General features: G+C 63.0%; 2 protein-coding genes across 2 annotated transcripts in view; both read left to right on the top strand.

The window, feature by feature from the left end:
* The window catches only part of ADAMTS10 (ADAM metallopeptidase with thrombospondin type 1 motif 10), a gene marked incomplete at its 3' end in the record, with an annotated part of 56,744 nt that extends 53,953 nt beyond the window's left edge, over window positions 1-2,791 (top strand). Inside the window, exons 21-25 of the mRNA XM_082495317.1 lie at window positions 39-168; window positions 802-1,006; window positions 1,235-1,411; window positions 2,124-2,280; window positions 2,682-2,791. Coding sequence (XP_082351443.1) covers window positions 39-168; window positions 802-1,006; window positions 1,235-1,411; window positions 2,124-2,280; window positions 2,682-2,791 — 779 coding nt within the window. The remainder of the gene's footprint in view (window positions 1-38; window positions 169-801; window positions 1,007-1,234; window positions 1,412-2,123; window positions 2,281-2,681) is intronic.
* Window positions 2,792-5,347: 2,556 nt separating this feature from the next.
* MYO1F (myosin IF) lies at window positions 5,348-22,406 on the top strand. Its single transcript, XM_082495454.1, has 28 exons — window positions 5,348-5,464; window positions 9,644-9,781; window positions 11,716-11,805; window positions 12,291-12,385; window positions 13,021-13,108; window positions 13,343-13,432; window positions 13,588-13,719; window positions 13,802-13,936; window positions 14,012-14,144; window positions 14,520-14,716; window positions 14,825-14,905; window positions 15,884-15,970; window positions 16,139-16,225; window positions 16,500-16,667; window positions 16,744-16,829; window positions 17,218-17,299; window positions 17,404-17,510; window positions 17,854-17,952; window positions 18,035-18,179; window positions 18,351-18,465; window positions 19,463-19,632; window positions 19,766-19,911; window positions 20,224-20,370; window positions 20,451-20,599; window positions 20,903-20,986; window positions 21,138-21,339; window positions 21,678-21,844; window positions 21,932-22,406. Exons 1-28 carry the CDS (start codon window positions 5,462-5,464, stop codon window positions 22,006-22,008), a joined length of 3,300 nt encoding a protein of 1,099 aa, XP_082351580.1. The 5' UTR covers window positions 5,348-5,461; the 3' UTR covers window positions 22,009-22,406.
* The last annotated feature ends 1,298 nt before the right edge of the window (window positions 22,407-23,704 follow it).

Below are 23,704 nucleotides of genomic sequence, written 5' to 3'. Positions count from 1 at the left end.
CCTCCTCCTCTTTCCCCCTTCCCTCTTTTCCTTGGCAGGCAGCCAGATCCAGTCTGTGGTATGCAAGAAACTTCCCGATGGCTCAACTGTCTCCAACCATCTCTGTAGCCCTGAAACCAAAATGCCAGAGCGGCAGAGGCCGTGCAATACCGAACCATGTCCCCCAGCGTGAGTACCATAGTTTGGAGGGAGCGTGGGTGGAAAAGCCAGGGTGGAGGAGGGTGAAATTCCCCCCTCTCTGCCATTCCCAAGTCAGAGTCCCCTGCCGCTGTACCCAGGGGTGACACTGCCCAGCCGGAGCAGATCTGCTGGGAAGGGGGGGCAGTTTCCTCCTCTGTGTCCCCTCACAAGCGCAATACAGCACGCGACCTGCACAATCCAAGTGCATCGCTGTGGGGAGAGGGCAGTGGCGACGCAGGGAGCAGAAACCTGTCTCCACCGCAGCGCTCTGTGCGCAAGGTTACGCTGTGCCTTGCTCGGTGAGTGACATGCCGACCACATGGTGTGTTGGCCGAGGACAGTCTCCGTAGCATCACCTCCTCCCTGCACTGCTGTGCTACTTGCAGAAAGGAGCCCTCCCCATCTGGTCCTTTGGTGCAGAGCAGATACTCAGCACAGTCCTTCAGAACTTGTCCCAGTCCCTCCCCAGCTGGCCCTTGGCCTCTCTTGAAGGGGAAAGAGATGTGGAGGATCTCTGTAGTTCAACCAGAGCTGCCTGGGAGGCTGTGGGCAGAGTAGGAATAGGGGACAAGCGTGGACCACCGTGCCCCTCGTAAGCTTTGCTGTTTTACCTGTCTCCAGCTGGGTGATTGGGAACTGGTCTGAATGCAGCCGAAGTTGCAACGAAGGCGTCCGCACACGCAGCGTCTTCTGCAAGCGTAAGATCTCTGCCACCGAGGAGAAGACCTTAGATGATGCTTCTTGCACCCATCCACGGCCAAAGATGCTCGAGCCTTGCAATAACCAGACGTGCCCTCCCGAGTGGGTCGCCCTGGACTGGTCTGAGGTAAATCCTTAACATTGGCCCTCTCCTCTCCGATGGCACTGGTCCTTAGGATGACCTCCTAAGTGTCAATCACTGGGCCAGAGCATCACTGGTGGCTGCTGGCCGTGGAGAACGTAATGTCTTGTAGCTCAAGAGACAGGCAAGGTGGGAGAACTGGTGAGGAGAGCCAGTGCTGCCTCTCTCTGCTCTTCGCCGTACATCCTGACCGCGTGTGTCCTCTCTTGGCAGTGCACCCCAAGCTGTGGGCCAGGTTTCCGCCACCGCATTGTCCTCTGCAAGAGCGGTGACCACAGCGCAACTCTGCCCACCTCCCAGTGCTACGAAGGCTCCAAGCCCCCAACCAGCATGAGGTGCAACCTGCGGCGCTGCCCACCACCGCGCTGGGTGACTGGCGAGTGGGGAGAGGTAGGGACAATCCTTTCCATGGGGTTATTGAAGGAGAAGACTCTGCCACCCCAGCCCCTCAAATCCTAGAGCATGAGGCTTTTACCTGCTAGCAGGACCTGATGTGGCCACCACAACTATCTGGGGGGCAGCAGGGCTCCATGGCAGTGTTCTTTGCCCCTCCTTGGCTCAGGAGGCCATTGTGATGGTGGCCCAAGTGCAAAACTGACCCAGGGAGTCTCCTGGGCCTAGCAGGGCCCCACAGAAGTTGTTGGAGGGCGCCCACGGGTATTTGGGGGGCAGCAGGGCAGTGAGGATGGGGAGCAGTACAGTGAGAGCGGTGGGCTGCAGAGGTGGGCTGGGCCAGCTGCACGCAGGGCCACTGATGGTCCACCTGCCACAGCGCAGCCCCACGCCTGCAGCGGGGTGATGCTAACAGTCCTCCCTTCCCTCTAACACCCCTGGAGCTGCAGGGTGACATGGAGGTGTAGGAGGCCTGGGAAAGGCCAGTGATTTAGGGCTGGATGGAGAGACCCTCGCTGAGTCCTGGAGGTTCAAACCAAGCTTTTTGGGAAGCGAGGCCACAGCGTTCAGCCGTGCCGGTACTGGTGAGGGAAGGGACAACTACATCCAGCACCCTTTGGACCTCCTAAGACCCGGCCGTGCCCTCTCACCCCACATTATTAAAGCCGTGGTGGCCACTGTAGCTCTGTGTTGTGCTGTTTCCTGGCAGTGCTCTGCGCAGTGTGGTCTTGGCCAGCAAAGAAGATCCGTCCAGTGCCTGGCTCACACCGGGCAGCCGTCCAGTGACTGCATGGAGACCCTGCAGCCGCCTGGCATGCAGCAGTGCGAGACCAAGTGCGAATCGGGACCTACGGACAACCCTGAAGGTGAGGCAGACGAGGGGGGACTGGGGAGGGAAACACGGAGTGCCGTCAGCCTTGGGGCTACGTGGTACAGGGACACAGGAGCCCAAGTTGGGCTGTAGATGCTGTGCTGTGGGGTAAGGCTCTCCTGGGGAGACCTGATGCTGTCCCCTCTGGTCGCAGGCCAAACTGGTGTGCTGTGACCCTGATAAATTAAGTAACTGCCCCTTGGCAAAGAGAGGCTTTCGAGTAGTGAGGTTCCCAGTAGCTTCTTCGGCATGGCTGTGTCTTATTGCTTCCTGGCAAAAGGCTGCCAGGAGCTGGGTAGAGGGGTGCAAAAGGCGCTTGGGCGGTTAGAAGTCACCCCATGGGGCTGCTCACCTCCGAGGCAGCTGTAACCCCGCTTCCCTCTGTCACCCATCCAGAGTGCAAGGATGTCAACAAGGTGGCCTACTGCCCGCTCGTCCTGAAGTTCAAGTTCTGCAGCCGGACCTACTTCCGACAGATGTGCTGTAAAACCTGCCAGGGGCACTAGGGACACAGCGTGACCCCCGTGAGAAAACTGGAAGGCAAAAGCTACGCCGGAGGGCCGCTGAGACGTGCCCTTCCTCTCCGCCCCGGGAATCTCCCCTGGGTCCAACACAGACACTGGTCGTGCTTCCAGTGGGAGCCGGCGTCACCCAAACCCGTCCCCCAAAGACATGCACCCTTCGCCCCCGAGCTTCACAATGGCAGGTTCCCAGTTAAACCACTGCCAGCCGCTGCAGACACCGCCACGGCCCAGTGCGACAGGAGCCGGTCGATAAGCGGTGGGAGAGGGAGAAGCTGGGCAGAGCGCGGCAGCGGGGACATTACTTGAAATTCTGACATTGTTATTTATTAGTGGAGGACCCAGGTCCTGCTGGCGCCGAGACAGCCACCGAAGCGGCACCACTCACCCCGCTCCTGCCCCGTCCTGTTCCGCGCCCGCGTCCCAAGGGCATCGCGGTCTGCAGTGGGGCATCCCTGGGGAGGCTGAGCGCACCGGGGGCTGCTGCCTTTCCCGCGGGGATCCCAGGGGAGACAGGGAGGAGGTTTCAGGTGCCACGAGTGACAAATATGGCGTGTGGCTTCTGGGCGATGGACGAAAATGAGCTGCTGTGGGGAGTGGGGTTGGAGCAGGAGTTTTGTTTTCTTGGTTTGCATCCTGTCACCTTGGGACGTGCAGCAGGGGACAGGGAGCAGGTCACGCTGTGAGCAGAGCGGTGACACCAGTTTAACTGGGACAGGGGGTTATTCAAACTCTCTTAACAACCTACTTTGATTGGGGTGTCCCCCTATTTCTCCTTAAAGCCCTTGTCACTATTATGACCATTTTTTATTCCAGAGACACCTCGAAGCACGAGCTGAGGTCAGGGCTGAGGCGTGCTCGGGGCTGCAGTCACTTAACAGGCGTCAAGGGTGTGCTGGGCTGCAGGAAGCGAAGCAAAGCAAAGGAGGATTCAGGACGAGAACTGTCTTGGTCACAGTGTCCCCATTGCCAAGCCATGACTTGGGACCAGTCTGCCTGGTCCTGGCAGGGCCCTCCCCAGAAAACAACACAGCCTCCGCGGCTGCTTTGCCTCCAAAGGTGCTTTGCATCCAAAGGTGCTCTACTTCCAAAGGTGCTTTGCCTCCAAAAGGTGCTTTGCCTCCAAAGGCAGCCTCGCTGCATGCCGCTGTGGCCTCGGGGTACCGGTCCCAGTGCCACCCACTCCTCTGCCCTCGGGAGACCTCCAGTGATGGGAAAAGAGCAGGCTTGAAAGTCCTTCAGGTCACCTCCTGGCCAAATCTGGGTTGACACACATCTTCTCCGTGGGCCACCGCAGCCTGCAGAGGAGACCCGAGTTTCCAATCTGCGGAGCGTGTTCTTTTAGTTACCGTTATTTTTCATTCTTATTGTTTTCAGGCCTTTCTGCATCACAAAGATGAGAAATCTTGTCCAAAGCCGTGTTCTGTTCCCCTTGGGGGTCATCTGTAGGGTGCAGGGAGGCGGGCAGCCCTCTTTCCCCCGAGCGAACCTCTTTGCCCTGCCAGCCCTCCTGTGTTACTCTGCCATCTGTATTTTTACCCGCTCATCAGCCGATCGCAGCTTCTCTGGTGCTCAGCAAATCCTGTTTGGCTGTTGAGCGGGTCTTCACTTGTCTTCCTTCCTGGTGCCATGCTCCATTCTGACGTTTTGGTGAGGGGAGGGGGTGTTCTCACCTTTTTATATAGATATATATATAATGAAAAATGTTTAACATACTAACTCTGAGGAGGAGCGACGTAACGGCATGATTTATAATAAAGGAGTAGCTACGATCCCGGGCACAGCTTCTGGTCCCAGTCTTCTTTCTTGAGCGGTAAGCCTTGGCTCTGGGCAGCCCTACACCATGGTCCTCCTTGTGCTCGCGCTGATGGCTCTGGAGCCATTCCAAACCCGCCTGGATGTGTCCTGTGCCACTGCTGTGGGTGCCCCTGCTCTGGCGGGGGGGTTGGAGGAGATGAGCTCCAGAGGGCCCTTCCAACCCTCACCAGTCTGGGATTCTGTGATTCTTTGTGTGCGGGGTTTGCAGGACACCACAGTGGCCGTCCCCTGCAGACACCCCTGCTCTCCTCCCCCACGCAGCTCCAGCCATGGTCTTTCTGAAATGGCTTTGGCCCATTTGTAGTCAAAATGTTTCCTCAAGTGTGGCCTTTTTCATTCAGAAGACCTGGGAAAAAAAAAAAAAAGAAAAAAAAGCAGCAACCAAAAGCATCTTGTTCCTGAAACCATCTTCAAGCAGAGCATCCCCCAGCAGGGACTGGCCACCCCTGGAGGGGGACACATCAAACTGTCACCTGGGTGAGGGGGGATAGGTTTTGCGGAGGCTCTGAGCATCCCTGCCCCACTCCACCCAGTGTCCACCCCCTCCCCGGGGTGGTGACCCCCCGACACCAGCAGCACCCGTCTGCAGCAGAGGGGGGGTCTGGACAGGGCCACCCCAAGGTCCCCCCCCAGCAGCAGAGAGCCGCCCTCGTCCTCCCCACCCCTGGCAAACCGGCACGAAATGAGGAAGTGGGAGGAGGAAAAAAAAAAGAAAAAATTAGTTGCAATTTGTAGTTGCAGCAGAAACACAAAAGCAAAGCGCTTCGAGATGGACCTGGACCCTCGGTGACAGGAGCCCCGAGCGCCCCGACCCCAGGGGCAGGACGCAGAGACACCATGGTGAGTGCAAGTGGGGCCCTCGCCGGGCTCTCCCCACCCTGTCCCCCTCGGGCACCCTGGGGATGTCACCCTCTCTTCCTGCCACCTCAGGGCTATCTCAGCCCTGTCCTCGCCTGCATCCATGCTGGTCCCTTGCTGCTTTCCGGCAGGTGCCCTGAGCCCGCCCAGCATCCCCGCTGGAGAGGGGACGGTGCTGCCCTGCCTTGGGGACAGGCAGCGGAGCCGGGGCGGTGTGAGGCACCGACGCAGGGCGCAGCGGTGGGGGGCAGCCGGGGCTGGGTGCCGGCGCAGGATCGGTGCCCCCGGGAGCACTGACCCGAGCAGGATGGGGGGCACCAGCGGGTGAGGTGGGGCTGACGTGAAGCGGTTTTGATTTTTGCCATCGCCGGTGCGGTACCCACAGGAGAACCCTTGTGTTCCTCTTGGCCCAACTTCCCATCAGCGCTTCTGGTTTCGGCGCTCGCGGTGCCGGCGGGGTGCGGGCAGAGCGCGGTGCCGGCAGAGCCCAGCGGGGCGGTGGGGGCTGCCGGGGGCAGCCGGACCCCCCCCAGGCCAGCCTGAGCCAGCACCTCTGGGTGTCAGTGCCAGGGTTGGACCTTGCACCTTGGCACACGTAGGGAATAGGGGCCCCAGGCAGGACACTGGGCAGCGGCCAGAGCTGGAAGTTGATCTGGAGGCAGAAGAGGAAGATGAAAGCTCTCCAAATGAGGGAGATGCTCAGGCATGGAGTGAGGGTCTACACGGTGTGGCCGCAGCCACATCCTTCAGCCTGTGGCTCTGCTCCCTCCGTGACTCGGAGTGATGCTGTCCCCAGACATTTCTACCCAGCCAGGATGGGGACGGTGGCCAGGCTGAAACGGGTCCTTCTCCCACTCCCGGTCGCAGTTGGCACCGCTGAGAGGCTGCTCAGACGTTCTCCCCCACAAGAGGCCAACGCTGTCCCCTCCCCACCACCATCTGAGACCTGTAGATGTTTTGTGGCTTCACGAAGGGCCGTGGGGCTGCGCAGCCACGACCCCAACCCCCACCCGGGGCGGCGAGGGGCAGCTCCGGGTCCAGCCCCGGTCCCCAAAACCCGGGGGGAACACCCCATCCGCAAACGCTGCCCGTGCCTGGGAGCTGGCGGGTTGTGAGAGCGATGCAGCATGCCGCGCTGCTCTCCTCGAGGTTTCCGGTGGTTTTAAGGTGTTGGCTGCATCTGGGTTTGCCTTATCTTGAGACAAAGGTGTCACCTTGGGCTGTGTCCGCTCCCCGCCCGGGGCTCGCAGGATTTTGTTGGTGGCTCAAACCTGAGCTTTGAAGAAAAACAGATGATGTTTTGCAATCCGCAGAGCCGCTCCCCTCCCTCAGCGATCCTATCGTGAGCACCGGGTGCCTCCGCAGCCCCGAGCACAGGCGGTGGCTGTGATGGTGACGGTCCCCAACCCGCAGCCCTCAGCTGGGGCACTCCTGGGGGTCCTGATGGTGTCCCCATACATGCACCCGTCATGCCTGGGGCCACCAGCAGAGCAAAGTCCCTTGTGCAAAGCGGCTGCAAACTGCTCCTTGATGCCAAGGGCTGCCGAAAGACGCTCCCCGCTCGGCCTGAGGATGAAATGACCTCATGGAGGTGTTTGGTCGGGCCACAATCAGTCCCCTTCCCTGGGGACCCCTGTGGCGGTGGCTGTCGAGCCGCTGCTCTCTGGCTCATCCCTCGCTTTGGCCTGGGACAGAGGAGGGGACTGAGCGGCCGCTGCCCCAAAAACCCTGAAAGCAAATTCATTTTGTGCCCCCGCTCCCCGTGAGGGCTCGCTGGGCGCTGAGCCGGGGCGATGCCGGGGTTTTGAGGGAGCGTCGTTCCTCCTCGTCCTCCCCACAAGACTTTTACCCAGCTCGGTGAGCCCCGCGAACAGGACCAGAGGGAACGGGCACAACCGTGACTATGGGCAGTTCCATCTCAACCTGAGGAGGGACTTCTCTCCTGTGCGGGCGGCAGAGCACTGGCACAGCTGCCCAGAGAGGGGGGGAGTCTCCCCCTCTGGAGCCATTCCAAACCCGCCTGGAGGTGTCCTGTGCCACTGCTGGAGGTGCCCCTGCTCTGGCGGGGGGTGGCACTGGGGGAGCTCCAGAAGGCCCTTCCAGCCCCCACCAGTCTGGGACTCAGTGAACCCCCCGCGCCGCCTCTCGGGATGTGCCGAGGAAGGCACCCAGAAACAGGGTGGAAACACCACAGCCTTGCAGATATCGGGGGGAAAAAAAAACCCTTCATTTAAAGCAAGCGGTGTTTTCCCTGCAGCTGCGCTGCTTCAGGTGCCCCGGCCCAGCCAGGAAAGCACCTACCCTGCGCCCGGAGGAAGAGGAGGTGTCATGAAGGCACTGCTCACTGCTGACAGCTCTGAGCTGTCCTTTGACTGAAGGAGAAACTCCGAGCGTCAGCTCAAAAGCGCCGAGCTTGCAATACAGGAAATGCTCATCTTTGCCTTAATTTGGTGCCATCGCGAGCCCGGGGTGCCCGCGGCGGAGCGCTCAGGGTGATGGCGGCAGGAGATGGGGAACCGAGGTGTCGGGGTCCCCACGGGTCTTCCTGACCTGCTCCTCTCCACCTGAAACACGAGAGTTTGCCCAGGTCGGCTGGAGGCCGGGCAGCTCCCGGGGTCACCGGCAGCTCCGGGGGTCACCAACAGCTCCGGGGGTCACCAGCAGCTCCGGGGGTCACCGACAGCTCCCTGGGTGACAGCGCCGTTACCCAGAGCAGATGACATATCCCACCTGCGTTTTCCCTTTTTCTAGGGGCTAATTAGGATGGGGGGGGGAAGAGAGGGGGCAAGAAAAAGGCCCATAAGGAATGAATGAGGAAGAGGAGAAGTTCCTGCCGTGGTTTCCAGCTGCGTGAGCAGCCCTGATCCCCCCCTGCACCCCCAGGTCCGTGTGTCCCAAGGGAAGGTGGTGGGACACGGAAGCCGAAAGCCCCTCCGCTGGCTACGGGGGCTTGAGTTGTACTTGGGGTGCGGCTTGGGGGGGACGTGGACGGCGGTTTGGGGTGCAAAGCCCAGCAGCCCTCCTCCGCGCTCCACGACAGTCCCTCCGTCCCCCATCGCGATGGGACCGGGTTGTGCCGAGCGTCACAGGGTGGCTGCGGGGGGCTGCGGGGGGCCCGCGGAAATCAGGGGCGGCCGGGAGCGTGCGAAGGCGTCGGGGTCCGGAGGCCTGAAATCTTGAGAGCCAGCAGGGAAATGAAGCAAAAGGGGAAGAGAAGAAAAGGGAAATGGAAAGAGTAAGAGGCTGGGGGCGACGGGGGGAGGAGAAGTGAAATCAGTGCCGGGAGCACTGGGGTGAAAGCAGAACCCCGGGGGCCGCGGGACGGGCGCAGAGGAGCCGTGGACAGGTCCAGATGGGGTGTCCCCTCCCAGGCACCGCGCCAGGGGCCACACGGCCACCGTGGCTGTGTTTGGCAAGTGTCCTCTGCAGCGTCAAGGACAAGGGGCCATTGAGTAGTTTTCATTTCGCACGGAGAGATGTCACCCTCCCCTCCCAGCCCGGGGCCGTGTTTGGCCCCGATAGGGCTTCAATCACAGCCCAGTTTTCCTGTTGCCCCACGGCCACCGGAGGAGAGAGTTGGGCAAGTTGGGGGGGCGGCTGGAAGGTGGGTGCTGGCCTCCCCCGGGGCAGGGCGGAAAGGGTGAGGGGGCACAGCGGCACATCTGCCCTGGTGCACAGGGGACGCGGGGGCGCAGAGGATGCGCGGTGCCGGGGATGCCCCCACCAGCTGCAACTTTTGCCTTTCCCGCGGGGTTATTTTTGCTGCCCCTTTGACTCATAAGCAGAGCCTGTGCAGCAATTACTTCGTTAGTCGTTCGTTAGCTCCATAACGAGCAGGGCTGGTGGTACAAACATGCCGGCGGGCTGTCAGTGCCCCGTCTGCTCCTCTGCGGGATGTCAGACCTGCGGTGAGGCGGGATCCAGGCGGAGGGATGGGGTGAGCCCAGGTGAAGCGGCACTGGGATTTTGAGCCGTGCCAGTTCCCAGAGTGGCCAAAACACCCATCTTTGCACCTCTGGGTGCACCTCTGGGTGCACAGCTGGGGCAGGGGCCGGTTACAGCTCCCAGCAGCTCGGGGGGAGCTGGGGCCGGGTCCAAGCCTGGAGCCCCGCTCCCATGGGTGGTGGCCCCGGTGCAGTCGCTGTGGCCCTCTCCCCGCAGGGCAGCAAGGAGCGCTTCCACTGGCAGAGCCACAATGTCAAGCAGAGCGGCGTGGATGACATGGTCCTTCTCTCCAAGATCTCCGAGGAGGCCATCGTGGAGAACCTCAAGAAGCGTTTTATGGACGATTACATCTTTGTATCCTTCCCGGGGCAGCGGGACACAGACAGGGTGCAGCAGGGCTGTGTTCCAAGGCTTTGCTGGGGCAAACTGGGGCTGCCCCGATGCTGGCAGAGTGTCCCATCCCTACGCTGTGGTGGTACAATAGTGGGATCAGCTGGGGGAATGCCAACATTCCCAACCTGACCTGCACTCGGCAGAGATGCTGCAACTGCGATGCCCATCCTGCCGTGCCCCAGGACTTGCTTTGGTCCTTCCCTTGCGGCCACAAAGCTGTAAGCAAAGAGCACCGAGCAAATCCCTGTCTCCCACTGCTCCTGCGCACTGGAGACCCCCCAGCCTGCGCCAAGGGGGTCAGACCCCAGTGGTGGTAGTGGCCATCGTCCCCTGTTGCTGTCACCCAACCCTTCTGATGCCCAGTGCGCCCTGGCTGCTCCGCACCCGCAGCAAATCCAAGCAAAACCTGGGTGGAGTGCGAGCGTCCCTGCAGACACGGGGACCAGGTGCCGCCCCTCACTGCCCGCTGGGACCCCCAGAAGGCAGCCTGGGGTGCAAAGGTCCCATCCTGCCCAGTGTAGCCCCCTCCAGCCCCGTGCCCTCCCCCAGCCCAAGTGCTTTCGTGGTCGCTGGCTCCCATCATGGAGCTGACGCTGCTGAGCACCGTGCAGGAGTCTCGGCGGCTCTTGGGCTCCGCGGTGCAGACAGGGAGGTGTCCCCGTGCCCACGACACGGAGGCGCTGAGCCCTCCCCTCGCTCACCCCACACCTGCGTGGGGACCCACCCCAGCTCCGGTGGGGAAGAGGATAAAATCCCTGCGGTGCAGATCAGGGCACGGCGGGGCCTCGGGTGGCAGCGGGGCTGAGCGCGGGGCTGAGCCGGTTGCTCACGCCGCTGCGAGCGGCTGCGGTTTCCCTGAAGATGCGGCTCTGTCCTTACAAGGCGATGCTCTGTCCCCGGCCGGCGGTGACGCAGCCATCCTCCCCGCTCTTTCGGCAACCCTGGGGCTTTAAATGTGTTTAGGGGTTGGGGTTGGGGTTGGCTTTGTCTTTTTTTTCGGAGGGAAAAAAAAAAAATACGCCAGGCAGCCTCTTTCTTCCTTTTTTTATTTTTGCGTGCTGCTGCGCGCCGGGCCCCCGTCGAGCCGTGACTCAACACCCCGCGCTTCTGCATTTCCCAGAAAAGCCCCTCTCTTCCTGCCCTTCGGCTGCTCTTCCCCCACCCCGCTGTCAGGTGGGCTGAAAATAGGGACATCGAGGGCTCGGGGTAACCCCGCTGGCACCGCTGTGTCCCCAACATCCACCTCCCCAGCACCTCCAGGGTGTTGAGGGCTCAGGCCCATCCTGCCGCTGCGTCATCTCCAAGTGTAATTCCCGGTTTTCCATCCCGCTGCCCACACCGGGTGACTTGGGGACACCGCAGGCAGGGTCTGAGGGAGGCGGAGGGGCTGGGAAAGGCAGGAGCCGGCCGTTTCTCCCCTCTCTGTGCCTCAGTTTCCATGGCTGTAAAATGGACACAATCTCCCAGCGCAAAAGCCGTGGATGGAGCACAACCAGCCGAGCAGAGGGTGAACGCGGGAGGTAGCGGGATGCTGGAAATGCCGCTTTTGGAGCCGATCCTCAGCCAGAGTAAAGCAGCATGAACAAAGCCGGGGAGCTGAGGGGATGCTCCTGCTGTACCCTGCACCGGTCACACTGCGGGGACACACCAGGGCCAAGGGTGCCACTTGGACCCCATGGCACCAAGTCATGGCAGCAGCTCTGCTCTGCCTGCACCCGAGCTGGAAACCCTGGTGGCATTTCTGGTGCAGTTTCACAGGAAGAGACAGTGACCCCCCCCAAAAAAAAACCCTTCCTGCCATCGCTCGCAGTGATATTGCCTCCGGGGCAGGAAGGGGCAGGGGGATGGGGGGACATGGGAAAGGACGCACGGACGGACCTTAACCTGCCGCTCAGACCTACATCGGGCCGGTGCTCATCTCCGTCAACCCCTTCAAGCAGATGCCGTACTTCACGGACCGGGAGATCGAGCTGTACCAGGGGGCGGTGAGGCTGCTGCGTTGGGGTCCATCGGCTTTAATTTGGTGCAAAACACCTGGAGGGGTGTCCCACGAGCATCCCCGTCCTCCCCAGCCCTTTGGGTGCTGCAGGGGTCAGCACTCCCAAAGACATTGATGGCGAGTCAGTAACGAGGCGCGGGAGAAAATCCGCATTCCTGGGAAATTCAGCTCATAAATACACCCCAAACCAACCCAAAGATGGTAAAATCCAGCCCGAGCAACCAGCGCTGCCGCAGCGAGCATCCCAAGGAGGAGGGGAGGGTCAAAAAAAACATCTGGCGTGCTGCTGATTAGCTCGTGTTTTGCGGCAAGAGACTAATTCCCCATCCCTGCTGCCCGCTGCCGCCCCCCGCGGTGCCTGGGATGGGTTAAAGGGATTTGGGAAGGGGGCTCAGGGTCAGGGGGGGGGGGGGGAAGGGGAGGCTGATGGCTTCTCTGTGCTCAGCGCTGCTGTCCCTGTCCCCCGTTTAGGCTCAGTATGAAAATCCCCCCCATATCTACGCCCTGACCGACAACATGTACCGCAACATGCTGATCGACGGGGAGAACCAGTGCGTCATCATCAGGTAGGGGCACAGCCGGGGACACCGTGCCACCGGTCTGGGGCCGGCTGCCCCCGTCACCCCTTCCCCACGCACCCCGGGGACGTCCCGGCTAAACACAGCAGCGGGGGGTGGCGAGAGGCGGCTGACGCCCAGCGGTGCGTCGGGGGGGACCCGACACGTGGAGGTGCCCGGAGAGACGCCGGTGTCCTGGGCCATGAGCACCAGCCGGGGCTGCGACCGGGTTGTCCCAGGCGGGGACCCAACCTTGTGCAACGCGCTTTTCCGGCTGAGCGTTGCAAGGGAAATGGTCAGGATGTGGGGCAAGGCCGGAGACTTCCCCTTGAGGCTCCCGAGCCTCCCTCCTCCCTTCCAAAATCCAGCAACAAGAAATCCAACGTCTCCTCCCGGAGCAGCTCCTCCGCCCAGCCTTGCTCCGGCCCCGTTTGTAGCCCAGAGCACCCCCAGAGCGCCCGGGCAGCCCCGGCCCCGGCGGTAGTGCCGCCGCACGCTCAGAGTATGCGGCATGAGGGAGGTGACAGCCCCCGTCACCCGCCATCACCCCCCAGCCCTGCCCCGGCACCCCGACCCGAAGCACCCCAGGACAGGCGGCTCCGGTGTGGCCGTTCCACCTTTCCTCTGCTTTGACGTTTTCACAGCGGAGAAAGCGGAGCAGGGAAAACGGTGGCAGCAAAATACATCATGGGCTACATCTCCAAAGTGTCCGGGGGTGGCGAGAAAGTGCAGGTATGGCTTCTCCCCCCCACCTCCATCCGCCCCCCACGCATCGCTTTGCCTCCCAACCCACCCCCACCACCCCAATCCTTCGCTCCCCCCATCTGATGGTGGCACCCGGAGCAGCCCCGGCTCCAGGCTTGGGGACATGCAAAGCCCTGGGACTGTCCCCAGCCCCAAGGCAGGGCTGCTACAGCGGGGCGCAGGCGTGTGACCCCCCTGCTCAGCCCCCTCCTCTGTCCCCAGCACGTGAAGGACATCATCCTGCAGTCCAACCCGCTGCTGGAAGCCTTCGGGAATGCCAAAACCGTCCGGAACAACAACTCCAGTCGCTTCGTAAGTCACCAGGGCAGGAAGAGAGGGTCGGCGCCACGGTCAGGATCCGTCCCAGCAATGTGGTGGGAGAAGGGGGAGAGGTGCCAGGGCCGGGGGGAGCGAGGAGTCCCGAGAGCCGGGGGCCGGGGCTCTGAGCAGAAGCTGTGCTGGGGCAGGGGAAGTACTTCGAGATCCAGTTCAGCCGGGGCGGCGAACCCGACGGGGGGAAGATCTCCAACTTTCTGCTGGAGAAATCGCGGGTGGTGAGCCAGAACGAGTGCGAGAGGAATTTCCACATCTACTACCAGGTATGGGGGGGGGGGCGGAGGGGGTGGCACGGGGCCGGCCGGGCTGGGGGCCGGGTAACCGCAGTCCCCGTCTCTCTCCCAGCTCATCGAAGGGGTGTCCCAAGAGCAGCGGCAGAACCTGGGCATCATGAGCCCGGATTATTACTACTACCTGAACCAGTCGGACACGTACCAGGTGGAGGGCACAGATGACCGCAGTGACTTCCACGAGACCATGGTGGGTGCCCGGGAGGGAGAGTCCCCAAAGCCGGCTGCGAGCGGGTGGGGGCTGATGGGTTCCCCGTGTCCCCAGAACGCCATGCAGGTCATCGGCATCCGCGGCGAGGACCAGCAGCTGGTGCTGCAGATCGTGGCGGGCATCCTCCACCTGGGAAACATCAGCTTTCGGGAGGAGGGCAACTACGCTCGGGTGGAAAACGCTGACTGTGAGTAGCCGACTCGTAGGGGGGGAAGCGGGGCCGCTCGCAGAGCCCCTTGGCAATGGGTTGCAAATTCTCTGTAGCACAAAGCTACAGGTAGAGGAGAGGAGAGAGGCAGCACCAGCATCGTCCCCTCGTTAGACACGGGGAAACTGAGGCACAGAGCAAGTGGCGCACAACCAGGGCTTAATTAGCAAGGGGAGGGATGCCAGGAGTTGCTTGCTGTGATTTAGCAGAGGGAGGACCACATCCCCAGTCGCTGCAGCGCCCGCTGCCCTTTGCACTTGGCTGGGGCTGGGGGGTCCCGCAGCGGCTGCGGGCAGCGTGCCGGGGGCGTACGAGGAGCAGGGAGCCCTGACGCTCCCCCCCCGCTCTGCCCAGCCCTGGCCTTCCCTGCCTACCTGCTGGGGATCGACCAGGAGCGCCTCAACGAGAAGGTCACCAGCAGGAAAATGGACAGCAAGTGGGGCGGCCGCTCCGAGTCCATCACCGTCACCCTCAACGTGGAGCAGGCGGCTTACACCCGGGACGCTCTGGCCAAGGGGCTCTACGCGCGCGTCTTCGACTTCCTCGTGGAGGTGTGTGGTCCCATCAGGCTGGGCTGAGCGTGGCCGTGGTGCAGAGGGGGGCTGAGCTGGCCCCGTACGCCCCCCGAGGAAGGTGACTCGTCCCCTCTCTCCCTGCAGTCTATCAACCGGGCTATGCAGAAGCCATATGAGGAGTACAGCATCGGGGTGCTGGACATCTACGGCTTCGAAATATTCCAGGTATGCGTTGCTTTGGTGTAGGAGCCCAGCTGGGGCATGTCCTTCCCTGCTTCTGTCCTTCTCCCCTACATCTGGGTCGGGGCAATGCCAAGCACAACTCCAGGCTGGACGGGGAATGGCTGGAGAGCAGCCCTGAGGAGAAGGGCCTGGGGGTGCTGATTGAGGAGAAGCTCACCATGAGCCGGCAGTGTGCCATCGCAGCCCAGAAGGCCACCCGCATCCCGGGCTGCATCAACAGAAGTGTGGCCAGCAGGGTGAGGGGGGGGATTCTGCCCCTCTACTCTGCTTTGGTGAAACCCCACCTGGAGTGCTGCCTCCAGCTCTGGAGTCCCCAACATAGGAAAGACATGGAGCTGTTGGAGCGGGGCCAGAGGAGGCCCCGGAGATGCTGGGAGGGCTGGAGCCCCTCTGCTGGGAGGACAGGCTGGGAGAGGTGGGGGGGTTCAGCCTGGAGAAGAGAAGGCTCCGCGGAGACCCGAGAGACCCTTCCAGTGCCTAAAGGGGCTCCAGGAGAGCTGGGGAAGGACTTTTTACAAGGGCATGGAGCGATAGGATGAGGAGGAATGGCTTCAAACTGGGAAAGGGGAGATTGAGATGATATATTAGGAAGAACTTCTTGGCTGTGGGGGCAGTGAGCCCCTGGCGCAGGGTGCCCCGAGAAGCTGTGGCTGCCCCATCCCTGGAGGTGTTCAAGGCCGGGTTGGACGGGGCTTGGAGCAACCTGGGCTGGGGGGAGGTGGCCCTGCCCAGGGCAGGGGGGTGGCACTGGGGGACCTTCAAGGTCCCTCCCAACCCAAACCATTCCATGATTCTGCAGCCAGGAGGGTTGGAGCAGGAGGCTGTTAGCAGTCCACGGCTCCAAGAAGGGTCCCTGGAGCAGCACCCAAAGGCTCTCCTTTTTGGGGTCTCCCCACTGCGGTGAGAGGAGCAGAAGCCAACTCAGCCCCATCTTTTCTTTCATCTTTTGTCCTTTTGCAGAAAAACGGCTTTGAGCAATTCTGCATTAACTTTGTGAACGAGAAGCTGCAGCAGATCTTCATAGAGCTGACCCTGAAGGCAGAGCAGGTACGGGGTGGGCTGTGCTGGGGGGGGGGGGGGCTGCAGGGCTGCACCAGCGCCCCAATTCCTGCACCACCACTGCCAACTGGTCCCGGTGCCACGGCCGGAGCAGAGGGGGGCTGCGCCATATCCCAGGGGTTGGGGGCCCACCCAGCTCTCCCTGCGCTTCCCCAGGAGGAATACGTGCAGGAGGGGATCAAGTGGACCCAAATCCAGTACTTCAACAACAAAGTGGTGTGTGACCTGATCGAGAACAAGCTGGTGAGTGGGGTCCCCTCCTCCCCAAGGGGGGGCTCTCGTAGGGAGAGACACCCAGGGAGGGGGTGTCGGGTGGGCTGGGTGCTGTCGGGGATGGGTGGCAGAAGCTGGTCCAGCCAGGGAGCATCCCTGGGAGAGCAGCAGCTCTGTGTCCTTAACCTGAGCTGCGGTTCAGCACAAAGCAGCTTTGACCAGTGCGGGGCACTTGATCATAGCCAGAGGTGGGGTTGGGCTTTTGGGCACCTATGGCTTCACCCTCCCCCCCCTCCGCCCCCAGAACCCCCCCGGGATCATGAGCGTCCTGGACGATGTCTGTGCCACCATGCATGCCACCGGCGAGGGGGCGGACCAGACCCTGCTGCAGAAGCTACAGGCGGCTGTGGGCACCCACGAGCACTTCAACAGCTGGAGCTCCGGCTTTGTCATCCACCACTACGCAGGCAAGGTACGGCACCCCGCACCCCGCACCCCGCACCCCACGGCCACAGCGGCACGGGGCTGAGCTCCCCTCCCGCCCCCAGGTCTCCTACGACGTCAACGGCTTCTGTGAGCGCAACCGGGACGTGCTCTTCACCGACTTGATCGAGCTCATGCAGAGCAGCGAATAGTGAGTCCTGGCAGCGCTGTGGGTCCCGGGGGTCACCCCGAAAGGGCTGGGGCAGAGGATGGCATCCTCAACGTCCAGTCCTGCCTCTGCTGGAGCCACGTCTCCACGTCTCGGGGTGCTCAGCATCCTGCATCCCCCCGCGGGCGCCAGCGGCATCCCCCCATTGAACCCAGCAGCACGCAGGGGCTGCAGGGCTGGGCGGAGGGGCGCTCACCCACCAGCACCAATCCTGCTCAGCCTTTGAGGCAGTCCAGGGAGGGGACGGGCTGAGCCGCGGTGCAGGAATTCCCAGCAGGAAAAAGCCGAGCTGGAGCCGGTTCCAGCTCAGCGCCTGCTGAGCCTGGGCAGCCTGGCGGCTCTCACCCGGGGACTGTCACCTGCCTTTCAGCGGTTTCATCCGGATGCTTTTCCCAGAAAAGCTTGATTCTGACAAAAAGGGACGGCCGACCACCGCGGGCTCCAAAATCAAGGTACGTCCTGGAGGCTGCGGGGCGGCGGCTGCCTCCGGGGCGGCGGTGGGGTCATGGGCTCCCACCAATGCCTTTAACGCTACAGAGGTCGATCCTTGCAACAGAAACAGGCTAACGACCTGGTGAACACGCTAATGAAGTGCACGCCACACTACATCCGCTGCATCAAGCCCAACGAGACCAAGAAACCCCGGGACTGGGAGGAGAGCAGGTAACGGAGGCGGCTCGCCGTGTATCAGGGAGCCCGCAGAGCCCGGGAAAGGGGACCCAGCGATGGGGATGTGGCCGGGACCGGCTTTCCTCCAAACAACTGTACCCCTGGGCTGGTCCTTCCGTGCTGCCCACAGACCCGGGGGAGCAGGAGGCGGGCGCTGAGGAGCGCGCGGGGACACACGTGGTCTTCTGCACCACCCAGAAGCTCCGCGCGAGCCCACGAAGGTGTCATGCATGCGCATCCCAGGGCATCCCCCTGCCACGCAGTGGCCGAAGGGCCCCGGGGGGGTCCCCCCGCCGACCTGCCACCCCCCCCCGAGCGTGTCCCTCCCGCTGCGCAGGGTGAAGCACCAAGTCGAGTACCTGGGGCTGAAGGAGAACATCCGGGTGCGCCGGGCGGGTTTCGCCTACCGCCGCCTCTTCCACAAATTCCTGCAACGGTGAGCGACCACCGGGAACGGGGGACAGGAGGGTGGCGGGTCCCCGCAGCCCGGCCACCACTCACCTCCCCTCTCCCTGCAGCTATGCCATCCTCACCCCCGAGACGTGGCCGTCCTGGCGCGGGGACGAGCGGCAAGGGGTGCAGCACTTGCTGCGCTCCGTCAACATGGACCCGGACCAGTACCAGATGGGTCGGAGCAAGGTGTTTGTCAAGAACCCGGAGTCGGTAGGTGACCCGGCTCTGCCCCGCGGCCCCGGGGGACGCCGCACATGGCCAAGCATGGCTTTGGGCAGCTCTGGGGAGGGTTTTGGGTGCCGACCGGTGGGAGAAGCGATGCAGCACGGGCACTGGGTGGCCCCCTGGCCGGCCGGGCTCAGCACCCCGTGTCCCTCCCAGCTCTTCCTCCTCGAAGAGATGCGGGAGCGGAAATTCGACGGCTTCGCCCGGGTGATCCAGAAGGCCTGGAGGCGGCACGTCGCCATCCGGAAGTACGAGCAGATGCGAGAGGAGGGTAAGACCGGGCAAGGATGGGGACACCAGCGCTCCGGCACCCCTTTTAGGGTGCCCTTCCCTGGGCACAGCCCAGCTGCCAGAGCGGCAGGAGAGCAGCGGTCCGGCTCCTAATTGTGGCACTAACGAGGAAGGACCAGACCATGAGATGCCATGGGGACTCTTCCTACATCTTAAAGGAGAGCATATGGATTTCTTGCTCCTGGGAGACCTTATAGCAGCCTTCCAGTATCTGAAAAGGCCTACAAGAAAGCTGGAGAGGGACTTTTTACAAGGGCATGTGGTGATAGGATGAGGGGTGATGGCTTCAAACTGGAAGAGGGCGGGTTTAGATTAAACATTAGGAAGAAATTTTTCACTGTGAGGGCGGTGAGCCCCTGGCGCAGGTTGCCCTGAGAAGCTGTGGCTGCCCCATCCCTGGAGGTGTTCAAGGCCGGGTTGGACGGGGCTTGGAGCAACCTGGGCTGGGGGGAGGTGTCCCTGCCCAGGGCAGGGGGGTGGCACGAGATGATTCCTTCCAACCTAAACCATTCTATGGTTCTATTTCCAGCCCTGGGAGGGGCCGTAGGACAGAAACCGGAGCCTCTCACTGCTCCGCATTTCATTGACTGCAGAGGGATGGAGAGGAGTAGCTGAGAGTCACCATTTGCAGAGGGACGGGAGAGAGCAGTGGTCTGACCCCATCGCGGGTGTTTTCCCACCCTCCCAAGCGTGCAGGGAAAAATCAAGGGGAAAACCTCAGAAAGCAGATGGGCCTGTCCCTCCCATGGCACAAATTTTTTGAGGACAATTAATGGGTTTCGAAGCCGGCCAAGCTCAAGCGCCTCAGATTCCCCCCATGGCATAAAACAAACCCCACTTCTTGCTGCCACAGTCCGCGCGATGGCTCTGGCGGCCGGTTTGGGAGGGCAGGCGGGCAGGGGCCAAGGGCTGAGCCGAGGGCTGAGCCGCCGGCGCGGAGCCTCGTCCAACCGCCATCGCTTTGCGGTCCCGCGCAGCCTCCAACATCCTCTACAACTTCAAAGAGCGGAGGAGGAACAGCATCAACAGGAATTTTGTGGGCGATTACCTGGGCATGGAGGAGCGGCCGGAGCTGCGCCAATTCCTGGCCAAGCGGGAGCGGATAGATTTCGCCGACTCCATCACTAAGTACGACCGGAGATTCAAGGTATGTGGACCCGCTCAGGGTTTGGGACAGGCCAAGCCATGCCTCGTGGTGGCTGTCCTTGGGTGGGATGCGTGGGCAGGGCTTGTGCCCCCCCTCAAACACCCCCTCCCCCCCTGCTTCTGCCCTTTCCCAGCCCATCAAGCGGGACTTCATCCTCACCCCTAAGTACTTCTACCTGATCGGGCGGGAGAAGGTGAAGAAAGGTCCTGAGAAGGGGCAGATCAAGGAGGTGCTCAAGAAGAAGGTGGAGCTCCAGGCGGTGAGCGGCGTCTCGCTGAGGTGTGTCCCCTAGCACGGGCTCTGCACGGGGGGGCCACGCAGTTGGGCTTCACCCATCAGCTCCACCAGCTTCTCCATCCTTTGGTGACCCCGGCCAGGCGCCGGCCCCTCGCCCGTGGAGGCAGCAGGGCATCAGGGGCCATGGGGCGGGGGGTCCCTGCTGAGCACTTTGCAGACGGGACTTTGGAGGCCGGGGGGGTTTTCCAAATTTGCTCGGAGTGGACCCCAGCAGGGTGTCCCAGCTCCCACCCAGCACCGGCGGTCACCAGCCTTGCACCCGCTGATGCCTCGGCACCGGGGTTGCTTCCCCAGCACCAGGCAGGATGATTTCTTCATCCTCCACGAGAGCGACGCCGACAACTTCTTGGAGTCCATCTTCAAGACGGAGCTGATCAGCCTGCTGTGCAAGCGCTACGAGGAGCTCACCCGCACCAAGCTGCGCCTCTCCTTCAAGGACACGTAAGGATGGAGGCTGGGAGAGGTGACAAAACAGGACGGGGTTCCCATCCCCGTGGCCTCACGGCCTCTCTCTCCCCCAGACTACAGTTTCGGGTGAAGAAGGAGGGCTGGGGCGGTGGCGGCACCCGCAACGTCACCTTCGTCAGAGGACAGGGCGACGTGGCTGCCCTCAAAGCCGGAGGCAAAACGCTTACGGTCAGCATCGGGGATGGGCTCCCCAGGAACGCCAGTGAGTGCCAGGGTGCCTGGGGGGTGGCGGGGGGGTGGGGGGGATGACAAGAGCACCGGGGCTGCCGGGCATGGCCGGAGGCTTGGGGACGTCAGGGTGAGCCAACGCGTGCCCCAGCCCTGTGGGGTTTGCGTTTCACCCAGGAGGGACCCGCTTCTGCTCGGGGGATGGGGCAGCGTGGGGGGTTTCGGGGGGGGAAAAGGGCAGCGGGGTACAAACTGCGGGGGCATCCCCCCCCCTCCAGCCCCCCCCTAGCCAGCTCTGAGGACCATCACCTAACGGGGGGGGGTCGTGTCCCCCCAGAGCCCACAAGGAAAGGAGCGACGCAAAGCAGAGGCGGCAGTAGGTGTCCGGCGCCCTCCCGCAGCGCCCCACCGGCACCCCGAGGTGAGGAGGGCAGCGCCAAGGGGGGGGTGCCGGGGAGGGGGACCCCAGCCTGCACCCAGCCAGCACTGCTCCCCCTGGGGGGGGGGGCTGCAGGCTGAGTGTGGGCCCCTCGTAACCCACCATCCCCGGGGTGTGTGTGGGGGTCTTCCAGGTACCTGCAGGAACGGGGCAGCCCAGTTCCCGCGTGGCGACGGCCGGGCTCAGCGGGACACCTACACAGCGCCCCAGAAGCAGACGCGGGGGCCACCGGCGGCGGCACTGCCCCCCCGAAGTGCCAGCCGCCAGCCGAAAACGCGGCCCCCGTCCGAGCAGAACATGGATTTCCTCAACGTGCCTGACCAGGGGGTGGCCGGGTAGGTCCCGTACTGGCATCCGTGTCCCCCTCCCTGCCCCATCCTCCCCCCCCCACTGCCGCCAGCCCCGGGAGATGCTCTTCTCCCTCCGACCACCCTCGCTGCCCCACGGAGCAACACCCCGACCGGGTCCGGGCAATCTGCCTTTGCTGCGGGACACCATCTCCCAGGCTCTTGCACACCCCAGTTCTCCCAGTCCCCACACTGGGAGGACCCACCTCAGCTGCAGGCACAGAGCATCCCGTCGGTGGGGGAGAGCAGGATGGGAAAGAGGGTGCAGCGCATCCCGCGTCCTCCTGCCCTCCCCGGTGTGAACGCCGTTTCTCCCGGCCCCGCAGCATGCAGCGCCGGCGAAGCCTGAGCCAGCGGCCACCACCGGCCGGGCGGCCCAAGCCACAGCCCAAGGCGGCCGTGCCGCGCTGCCAGGCGCTCTACCAGTACATCGGGCAGGACGTGGACGAGCTCAGCTTCAACGTGGGGGACATCATCGACATCCTGCTGGAAGGTACCGCAGGACTCCTGCCCTGCCCTGCGCTGCCCTGTGGCAGCACCACGCCTGACCCGGCTCTTATTCCCCCCCCCCCCTTCCCAGATATCTCCGGCTGGTGGAAAGGCCGGCTGCACGGCAAGGAAGGGCTTTTTCCCGGGAACTACGTGCAGAAGATCTGAGACGGGCGCAGCGGCTGCATGGCCGGAGACAATGAAGAATTCGCCATCCCCCCACCCCACCCCACCTCCCGCCGAGGCTGTGTCGAAGGGGCCAGAGGCGGTTCGGCGACGGTTCCCCACGGACGCTGGCGTTGAGCGAGCCCCCCGCCATCAGCCTGCGCTGGCTACCAGGCTGTGCTGGTGGCAACCACCGCATCCCGCAGCTGCTTTACATGGTGATCTGCCCGCAGCAAGGACCGACTCTTTGCTCCTTGTTCATACCCAGTGAACAAGTGTCAAATTTGTCAACCGGAGCATCACCTGTGATTCTGGGGTATAAATAGGATTATTTTTATTAATTATGGCAAATAATCAGACTCGTCAAATCTGAGGTTGACAAACTGAGCCCAGAGTTTGTATTTCACCCTGGTGCCGGCCCATGCCTCCCGCTGGCCCTGTGGCAAGAGACCTGCACCCCCGTGTCCCCACGTGGGGACATGGGGGACACATGCCAGAGGCAGCCCCACCTCAAACCCTCCGGAAGATGTTGAAAGCAGAAACCCAACGCCCCCGGGAGCCCGGCTCGGGTGTCTGTGCAGCCTGGCTCCACTCTGGACCACTCGGCATGGCCGGGAGCTGCCAGGGCAGCGGCGAGGCAAAGCAGGATAATGGGGCGCAGCGGGACCAGGGTGCCATCGCCGTTCCCTCGTCTCCCGCAGGAAAAGCTGCGAGGACCTCTAAGCCAGAGCCCGCCGTGCCGCAGCAGCTCTTCTGACGGTGGCCGCAAGGCTGCAAACAAGGGTTGTTTGTAGGGGGGGGGGGGGGGGCTCATCCATGGGGGGCAGGATCGGTGCGTGGGGTGGAAACCGCCATCCTCGGCTGCACCAGCTCCGGAGTTGAGGGGACCCTCTCTGCCCCGACCCCGGGATATGGGGACAGCCAGGGCAGGGGTGGGGGTGGGGGTCTTGGCAGGGGGGGGGCGCTGAGTGCCTCGCGGGGTTGTTCTGGGAGGTTTGCAGAAGGGAGAGGGACGAAAGGTGATGACATGTCGGGGCTCGTCACTTGCCTGCCCCCCGCTCCCCCCGCCGAGCCCCGCGCCGGGCGGCCGGAGGAAGTGACGACAGCCCGCTGCCGCGCGGCCCTGCCTCAGCCTCGCGTCCCAGCCCTCCTCTTCCTCCCTCCAGGGCTCCCCCCCCCGCAACAGGCAGACCCCCCCCTCTGCCCAGAGGCTACAGAGGGGTTCAGGGGACCCTCTTTCCTCCAGGGTGGGGGCGGCACAGGGCAGGAGGCTGCTGGGATGTGAAGTCCTCCGTGGCCCCACGCTGCTGCGAGCGCTGGTTGAGTCTCCCCATCAGCGTTTTTTACAGCCCCCGCGGTTCTTGGGGTGATTTTTTTTTTTTCTGTAAATCACAGGTTTTTATGGAGTCCTTGCACTGCAGAGCTTTGGGGGGGGGGGGGGGGGGAGGAGAAGGGGGGCGGGGAACAGGGGGAGAACAGGCAGAGCCTCTGTTTTTATTTGAATGAAAAAAAAAGGCTTTGGAAACTCTGGGGATTTAGGGAATTCCTTCATGCGCCTTCCAGCCCTTCCCTGGGGCCATGGGGGAATGTGTCGGGGCTGAGGGGGGGGCAGCACCCTGCCAGTGGGTGCTGTGCAAGGAGGGTGATCCCACTCTGCCCCACCGGCAGACGGGAGCTGGGCCAGTTCAGCCACTCACTG

Source organism: Vanellus vanellus (assembly GCF_965231255.1).
Source record: "Vanellus vanellus genome assembly, chromosome: 25".
Lineage (NCBI taxonomy): Eukaryota > Metazoa > Chordata > Aves > Charadriiformes > Charadriidae > Vanellus > Vanellus vanellus.
The sequence above is the reverse complement of the archived record's forward strand: the minus strand, read 5'-3'. Positions and strand labels throughout refer to the sequence as shown.